The 9,181-nt window shown below is 43.3% G+C and overlaps 1 protein-coding gene across 1 annotated transcript in view; it reads right to left on the reverse strand.

Moving 5' to 3' along the window:
- Window positions 1-9,181, reverse strand: part of kmt2bb (lysine (K)-specific methyltransferase 2Bb) — a 40,888-nt gene that overhangs the window by 8,073 nt on the left and 23,634 nt on the right. Inside the window, 9 exon segments of the mRNA XM_034173676.1 lie at window positions 3,862-4,114; window positions 4,276-4,413; window positions 4,525-4,631; window positions 4,848-7,878; window positions 7,985-8,149; window positions 8,317-8,477; window positions 8,640-8,718; window positions 8,825-8,942; window positions 9,047-9,180. Coding sequence (XP_034029567.1) covers window positions 3,862-4,114; window positions 4,276-4,413; window positions 4,525-4,631; window positions 4,848-7,878; window positions 7,985-8,149; window positions 8,317-8,477; window positions 8,640-8,718; window positions 8,825-8,942; window positions 9,047-9,180 — 4,186 coding nt within the window.

Genomic DNA, 9,181 nt, shown 5'->3' on the forward strand with positions numbered 1-9,181 from the left:
CTGCACCAAACAAAGCAAATGGTGTTTTGTTGTCTACAGATACAAACTGAGTAATAACTTCCACTTAGAAATATTAAAAAAGATTTACAGTATTAGGAATTGTCAACACCTCGGAAGACAAAAATCATGGTAAAATATCAATAACAATCAATAAGTCACTTATATTCTTGTGTAAATTCATGCAGCCTAAATCCATTCAAAGCCACAATGTCTTTTTTTTTTTTTTTTTACAATGAAAGAAAGTCTAGATTAGTGAAAAAAAGTAAAATAATCTTGTCTAAAATCCTGTTTAAACAGATGAATGTTTATTTTACAGGGAGAGAAAAATTCTTACCGTGTTTCCTGAGAGGGCACAGATCATTTTTCCCGTTTCTTTTATCTTTCAGGTGTGTTGATGAAGCCAGCGTCAATTCCACGGACTCTTGTCCTTATAAAACCTTTTCAAATAGTCTTTCTCGCCATCTTCTCTCTGTGTGACGTCGGTCCGTGACACAGACATGCTGCACAATTCTTATTCTTATTGAAAGCTCTAAAAGTTTGGGATGTCCACATGCTAAGTTTAGCTTAAGCATCGCACAGGAGCCACACAACATCGCCGCAGCAACCAACCAGTCCTGCTTTACGACAACTGTCGTAACAGCTACGCTTTGAGTGGCATTTTTCCTCCGCGAAACTCCACGGATCCGAGGAAACTGATTTGTATCTGTAACACATAGATCAGTGTCCGCGGACTTATAAAACCTTACACGATGTCCTAAAAAAAGAGAACACTTTGCAATAAGCATTTTAAAAACTCACTGATGTTGATGATTAAAGAGTACATCACCCCCCCCCCCCCCACCAATGATGAAATCTGCGGAATCCCGCGGATCCGTGGAGTTTTCACAGCCCTGAATAATTAGTGGCCGCTGATGTATTTTATTGCTAATTATCCCTCTCACTTGCTGAGTTAGCAGGTGCATTTCCGGAAAACGTCTTACTTGGCATTTCTCAGCATGTGACATACATTTCAAGAGAAGCAGAAAGATCCCGATGGCCAACAGAAAGAGTCAAAGGAACGCTGCTCCATCCAATAACGAAGCTTGTATGCTTTCATTCAAAAGTTGACTGCTCAGATTTACAGAGGATGTAGAGAGGAGATGACACACTTCATCCTGAAAGTTAATTTGTTTGAGTCTGTCCGATTTTTGATCCGAAGGTGTGCTGACTCTGCTGTTTGTGTCACAGGACATTATTTTACTGCCACTGTGAATGCGCCCATGAGCTGTTTCCATGGTGCTGTTTTTACAGGCTGCCTGAACATGCTGATGTATTTCTTACATTGGAAAAAGTCAGAATACGTTATTTTCAGGAGACAATGGACTTTCTATCCAACATGCCAGAATTGTGAGAGGACTTTGTAAGGAGGTGACGGCAAAGCTGCCATGGGAGCACGTCAAAATAGCGAAGATGATCGGACAGACAGGCACTTTTGGAAGTGGCCAAGAGTAGGGCTGCCACGATTACATCAACTATCAAAATCAACTAATTAAACTGACGTCATTGTTTATTTTTTTAAGCTTTGTTTTTCTCTCAAAGCTGCTGCTGTATCTTCCGCTGCCTTTCTCTCCTTGATGCACATGCACAATAGTGATAATCCAGGTCAGCCATGATGTTACTGTAAAAGTTATGCTAAATGGAGCTCAAACATTTGGGAACAGTACAACGGCAGTACAACGCAGATGCAGGAGCATCTGAGAAGGAAGCACGTTGTGGCTGATGCTGACGAAGAGGGACAGTCGTCTTGGTAAGCTAATTGGCTAGTTAGCCACTAACATTAATGTCTATAGTGAGCTACTTACTTTTATTGTTGACATTAACAATGACAATTTCATTAGTTAATTGGATGGAGCGTGAGATCGATAGACAGATCGGTGCTGCATCTGCAGTGATGCGGTCGCTGTATCGGACCGTCATGGTGAAGAGAGAGCTGAGTAGGGGGGCAAAGCTCTCGATTTACCAATCAATCTACGTTCCGATGCTCATGACCGAAAGAACGAGATCGCGGGTACAAGCGGCCGAGATGAGTTTCCTCCGCAGGGTGGCTGGGCGCTCCCTTAGAGATACGGTGAGGAACTCGGTCACTCGGGAGGAGATCGGAGTCGAGCCGCTGCTCCTCCACGTCGAAAGGAGTCAGTTGAGATGATTCGGGCATCTTTTCCGGATGCCCCCTGGACGCCTCGCTGGAGAGGTGTTCCGGGCACGTCCCATTGGGAGGAGGCCCCGGGGAAGACCCAGGACACGCTGGAAGGATTACATCTCTCGGCTGGCTTGGAACGCCTTGGGGTTCCCCCGGAGGAGTTGGGGGAGGTGTGCGTGGATCGGGAGGTCTGGGCGGCTTTGCTTGAACTGCTGCCCCCGCGACCTGACTCCGGATAAAGCGGAAGAAAATGGATGGATGGAATTTCATTAGTCTTAGCACACGTTATGTATTTGCTGTAATGTTACAACAGCGATGCCATGCTTGAATAGGAAATGTGATAACGCCAAAGTTTTGTAACTTTACGATACAGTGCTAAATAAAATATGTTCCTCTTCAATGGACAACTTTGTTACCAAGCCAACAACATGCACACCTCAGCAAATATCCTGACAGAAGCAATCTGGAACATGAGACCAATCTCACTTCACAATAATGGAAAAGAAATATGATACAACCTTTGAGAAGGTCAGTCTCTCTCCCACTCTCTCTTTCAATTTCAATTTACTTTATTGCCATAAATGTATTAAAACAATAACACATAGCAAAATAAAGAATGAATTAAATGATATAATAAACAATAGCAACATTCAAAGACAACAGCCGCACACTGGTATGATAAGCTGTAATTCATGTACGATCCGATTAGTTGACTAATTGCAAAAATAATCGGTGACTAGTCGATTATCAAAATAACCATTTGTGGCAGCCCTAGCCAAGAGAGTCCAGCAAACATGGCTCATGGGGAGTGGGCTGGACACCATCAGCTGGATGGAGTGGACCTGGACATATTTAATCTTGGAAATCATTCTTCAAGTGGGTCAGTGCCCTGTTCAGTTTTTTTTTTCCCTTTTGTATGTTGTTCTCCTCAGTGGAGCTCATAGGCTTTGTTATTTTTATTTTACTTTGAGACAGTCTGTCGGATTTTGGATCTCGATGTGTGCAGAGTCTGCTGTCTATTGGAGCAACACGCTGTTTTAAACCCCGTTACAGCTTTGACTGTGAATGTGCATGCACAGCTCTCCAGTTTTCATGATGGACATGCACATGCACTAAGTCTTCTCATAGTGGAGAGCGGCTGGTGCTTTAACCATGACTGCATCAAAATGAAGAGTTATCACTTAAAAATGAGTCATCATAACACAACATCACACTTATGTAAACTTACCAATTAATTTGCAGCTCCATTCTTAATGTTAGCAGCTACATTCCATTCAAGCATACACTGGGACTTTTCCTCAAAAGCTACGTAAACGCTGTCAGAAACACTTGGAAAAAACGGGTACTCAAGTACTTTGTTTTTAGCAGTCTCCGTAGCTGTTTGTTGCGAATGCCATATACTTTATGACCGGTCATGAAGCGCACAATGTAATCCCGGTGCATCATCAGATGGTCACGAACAGCCTAAATATAAGTCTAAGATTTCTCTGCGACATGGCCTAAGTCTCAGAGGTCTCCAATTCCAAAGATACTTTGTTTCTGCTGAGTATTTTAACAGATTAGCTGATACCTTTAGAGGTACAAGTCTATTTTTTGTGAGTTTTTCTTTGTTGCAAGTCTGACACCTATGGATGAAGAGGGAAATATACAATATAAAATAAAAACCTAATAGCTGTACATACCGAAGGTAGAGCTCAGAACGGGCGCACCCACTGGGATTGACAGGTAGGTCATCCTCCTGGTTAAACTGCTTAAAGAAACGGAAGGTGTGGCGCTGACAACGGTGCGCTCCTTCGAGTTGCTCCAACAAGAATACCACAGCATCATGAATGAAACCCAGCATCTGAGCACCAGTCATCCTTTGAAAAGTCAGATGTCTCAGCCTAGCGATTGCCCGTGCCTCCTGGACACCATCTATCACTGCTCTCCAAGCCACTGAAGAAAATATTGAGAAATCGCAGTATACTGTAAATATGTGTGTAAATGCCATAGATATACTACTGTGCATCTGAAATGAGAGTTTTGACAATATATTCATTATTTCAATTCAATATGGAGGACCTTTAAGTAAGGATTTAGTGTAAAATCAACCTCACCCTCAATGCTGTCTGCCTCGACAATGAAGCCATCATCACTGGTTATCTCAAACCGTAAACGTGGCTGATCTCTGTTGGCTGGACATTGCTCATTCTCATCAGATGAAGGTGGTTCATCATCTGAGGCTGAAGCAGCACCTAACAAAAAGTAATCAAGCTAAGTTACAAAGCTTCAAACTTTATTTCCATCATGAAACAAATACAGTTGGCCGCAGACATCACAAATGAGGACTCAATTTAAATTAATACCAGAATATTTCTTCCAGTCAGTTAGGGTACTGTGTCCAACACGTTCCCACACATGCTGTGTGCTCGAGTCGCCCCGAGATATTGACAGATAATCCAAAGCCTCAGAACTGAAAAATCAACAATGCAACAGAAACAAAATGTTACAATACATAATAAATCATTAATGTGGAAACACTGTCTATTATATCAGAGACAGCCATTCAATTTTGAATTACACTTTATTCTTGTCAAATAAACAGATGACACCAAAGCATGGTACCCCCACATGTACCGGTCATGTATACTGTTAAAAGTCCTACAGATATTATATCATAAAATCTTACCCTGAACTGTCAGTATCACTTAGATGCTCCTCCTTTAAGTCATCCAAGTTCAACACTCCTTTCACAGTTGGAGTCTTGATGCGGACTCCTGAAACCCTGTTTGAGATACTTGGATAGTTCAGGTCGCAGTGCTCCTCTTCATCACTAATGGGCTCTGGTTCCACGAAATCCACTTTAGACTTTTTCGTGACGATACGGTCTGAATGCGATGATACTCTCTTCATGCGGACATGGGTGCGAGGACGGGATGGAGGAGTTGGCGATGGTGGCAACACTGGAGGCTCAGGTTCTATTAACAGGTCAGGGGGCAAGACCAGGGAGGAAGGGTTGAGGGTTCGAAGCCCACTCCACTTGGGTGTGTAGTTACTCGCCATTGCCTGATTGATAATTGCTTGGGCACTTTGAGCAGCAGTCATAGGAGAATTCTCAGCTGACAGTGAATGCGGCTCTAAAATGTTGGAGGACTTGGATTTTTTTGATGCACTGTGCTCCTTTTTCTTCTTTTTCATGTCTAAAATAGCTTCATCTTTTGATGTTTTTGGTTTCTTTCTTGGCTTCTTAACATTAGCTGCACCATTGTGCGTGAGCAGTTGTGTAATTGCAGCTGAACTGTGAACTCCAGGCGTGACGACTGTTGGAACTGCTGCTGCCATGCTGGCCCCAGGGGGTGGAGCAGTCATGCTACCTGCTGCTGCTAATGTGGCTGACAGTGCATTACTTTGCAAAAGGCTGGCAATCTGAGTGACACAGTTATAGGAAGGAGAGTTGGGAGTGGGCAACTGGAAAGTGTTGCTTTCTGGGTTCTTTACAAAGATCTGACCAAGTCGGTTCACCAGAAGAACATGCGGTGTAGGATCTACATTTGGACCACCCACTTCTTTCACAGTGAGAATAGCATGACCAGGTAATACCTGGGGAACTGCTGGGTGTTGAGGTTCTAATGATGGCCTCAGTGCGGAAAAGTTTATGGAGATCGTGTGTCCAGATGAAGCTTCTTTGTGCATCGACGAAGCACTGTAACCATTTAACATCACGTTGGATGAAGTGGTCTGAAATGATGTGAGAGCAGTTGAACACCGGCTTGCCTGTCCAGATACGGATGATACAAACGTGGAAGAAGAAACAATGGCTACTGAAGTTGAACCCAGTGGCTGTGCTTGTGTGGAGTACATCGGTATGGAGACATTTAGGTGAGGGGCTACTGAGTGGCATGTGCTTGGCGTAGTTGAAAGCACTGGATCATTTTGTGGAACAACGTTCAGTAACGTTTGTGTCAAGTCTGTAACAGGACTGAGTCCAGCTACTTTAGCAGATCCCATGACTGGAAATGCTGTTGAATCTTGTGAGGACGCTACTGGCTGCAGTGTAATGCTTGCTAAATGAGGCTGAGTGAGACCTGGTACACAGGGATACACCTGCAAAGAGTCAACAAAACCCTGAGAAAAGTTCTCTACATCTGTGGACAGTAAAGGGGATGGGTGAAGAAGGTCCAAACGAGCATCCTGACAGCTATCAGCAGAATCTGCTAATGAGCTCCTTACTGCATTCGTTGTCAAGTGGTTCATGTGGACAGCAGACTCATTTGTCGATCCAACGTTTCTGTTACCAGTGTCTGAGATGAGGGGTTTATGAGCTTCAGATTTGCTTTCTTGTAAAGGAACCATCCCATGTAAAAAGGTGCTATCATTACATTTTTCACGAGTAAGGGACGACCCCGAGGGAAATCCTAAATTGGAACTCTGAACGGTCTCTGATTTTGTAGTTTCAGACACCTTGGTACCTGTGCTAGGTGGAGTGTCATGAACCTGCAATGAAAGCGCATTGTCCTGATGTACAGTATGAGAGACAAAGCTTTGCTGTTTGAGTGGGAAGGCTCTGGACTTTGGTGGGCAGACAAAAACAGGTGACTGACTTAAATTACAGGATTTAAGAGGCTTTTGAGATGAACTACCTGTAGTGGCTTTACTGACAGCTGAAGGTGTGACAGATACAGTGGATGATGTTTTATGCATTAAACTCAGATCATCAATGTTACTGTTTAGAGTTTTTACTTGTACCTGAGCTTGAACCTTCTGACTGTCATTATTCGTAGCCATACTTGCATCACTCTCTGTCCCGTCATCTACACCATCCAGCTGAGGTATAGGCTTGGAAGAAGGGGAGGATGGAGATCTGGAATGATCTTTGGACGCAGGACAACTGACTACTGACCGTGAAAAGTCAAAATAATGCTCCATGTCATCATCAGATGAGGTGGTGCACAAGTCATCCCTGGCTGAGGCTGCAGACTGTGGTAGAGAGGCAACAAGAGATTTTCGCTTGTGTACCTCTTGAGTTCGTCCCCAAAATTCCTCATGATCAACCCCTTCAACCACTATCTGGCCACCACAGTTAATTTCTATGCCTTCATTAACAAGTGTCTCTTCAATTTCCAGTTCTGTCTTCAGCTCAGTGTCCAGAGTTATACCAGGTTCCTTGTGAAATGAACCATAAGGGAATTCATCATCCTTTTGCAGAACAAGTTCCCCTTGGGGTGATGTACCGTTTGCTGGCGAAACATCTTCTGGCTCTGGTGAAGCCAAGAAATTGTGTGGTACCTCCACTGAGTCTGGCTGGCTCAGATCAAATGACAAACGAGGTCTGGGTAAATGGATGTTTGAGGAATAAGACAGACTTGAAGAAGTAAAACTCCCCCCACCATCTGGCCAGGTAGACTGGGGAAAGAAAGATGAGGTACAGTGGGCCATTGTATTACCAGGGCATCGAACAGAGGACGCACTTCTACCCCCAACTGGTCGGGATGGAGAAGTTAACAGGCTGTCAGCAACACCTAGTGGGAAAAGTGGGGATGTAGGGAGACAAGATTTTCCAGCGCGGAGAGTGACTGGATTAGTAAGAGGGCTCAGAGAAGGGGGGGGCATATGACTGTTGAGGCCAGTGGTTTGCGAATGTGGCGTGTGACGACGTGTTCGCCGAGTCTCCTCCAGATCGCTGATTGTTAATATGTGGTGAGGTTTCAACTCTGTTATTCCTAAGAAGAAGAAGAAGAAGAAAAAAAGATTAAACCTTGAGATTTACTTTTTAAAACAAATATTTCTTAAAGGTATTTTAATTACAACGTTATCATTATACATTACCTGGGGATGGCAGCGGTCTGGACATTCCGCCAGCTGGTCTCCTGGTATGGGGATAGCTAGGCATCTTTGGCCTTGCACCATGATTAGATTTAGGCAGTGAACTTGGGATGGTCTCTCCACATAAAGCTTGGGATTCTACTGTGCAAATCTGGTGGGCTTCAGATTCTACAAAAAAACAGTGTTGGGGGAGGGGGTGTTACACTATTAGTATCTAGTGTTATATAGAATGTCAATGCTGAGAAAGCACTACAATGCACTATTTAAGTGAAGTTCTATCATTATTATTATTATTATTGTGGTGCACTTTATTTTTTCAGTAGCGCCAAACACACCAAGTGGGTGACTGGGGCTATGAACAATCGTGTGATTGTCTCCTTGATCAGGCAGTTCCTCGACAGGTTTTTCAGGAACAAGGGATCGAACCTCTCGGACTGTACATGTGTACTTGCATTGACGCAATGGGTTAACAGTACTCCAAAACCATCGAGAACACCTAAAGAAAAAAGAATAACATTGTTTTTAAAAAGTCAAAGGGAGCAATGCATCACTTCATCTACATTTATACAAGCCTGTGAGTTTTTTGCTTCATAAATAAATTCAGTTTTTATTAAATGTCTTGATGAAATAACACTTCAAACTGTAAAATGTGACTTACTGGAAACCCACGGGAAAGAGACAGCCTTTGCTTGCTGAAAGCTCTGACAGCACACCGAGGTTTTCAATATGTAATGAACCTGTAAAAAAAAAGAAAAAAAAAAAAGAAAAAGTGCAAGCCAAATAAAAAAGTCAGTGAAATCCTACACAGTGAAACAGGCACCCAACTAAAATCAATAAACTTACCAATCATCATACTGATCGAGTCTGGCTCCAGCCCAGTCAAGAACTTTCGGCGAAGACTAATCCCCTCAAAATCCACATATACCCTGCGGTTTACTTCAAATTCTTGACCAGTTATCATCTGTAGAACAAGGAAAAATACATGAGGCTGCTTACAAATCAACTTGCAAACATTCAGAGTGCTTCATTGTACAATAAAAGGTGAGCTGGAGATGGCATGCTTACCCTGCCACTGATTAGATGTTTGTGTTTGTGGCAATAAACCTTCTTATCATCCTGGAACACGCAGTGTCGAGAACGGGCACACATGAAGTGATAGTTGCTTTGACATGAAGTGAGGCAGCATCCCACTGTGGCACC

Source organism: Thalassophryne amazonica, chromosome 7 (genome assembly GCF_902500255.1).
Source record: "Thalassophryne amazonica chromosome 7, fThaAma1.1, whole genome shotgun sequence".
In the NCBI taxonomy this organism is placed as follows: domain Eukaryota; kingdom Metazoa; phylum Chordata; class Actinopteri; order Batrachoidiformes; family Batrachoididae; genus Thalassophryne; species Thalassophryne amazonica.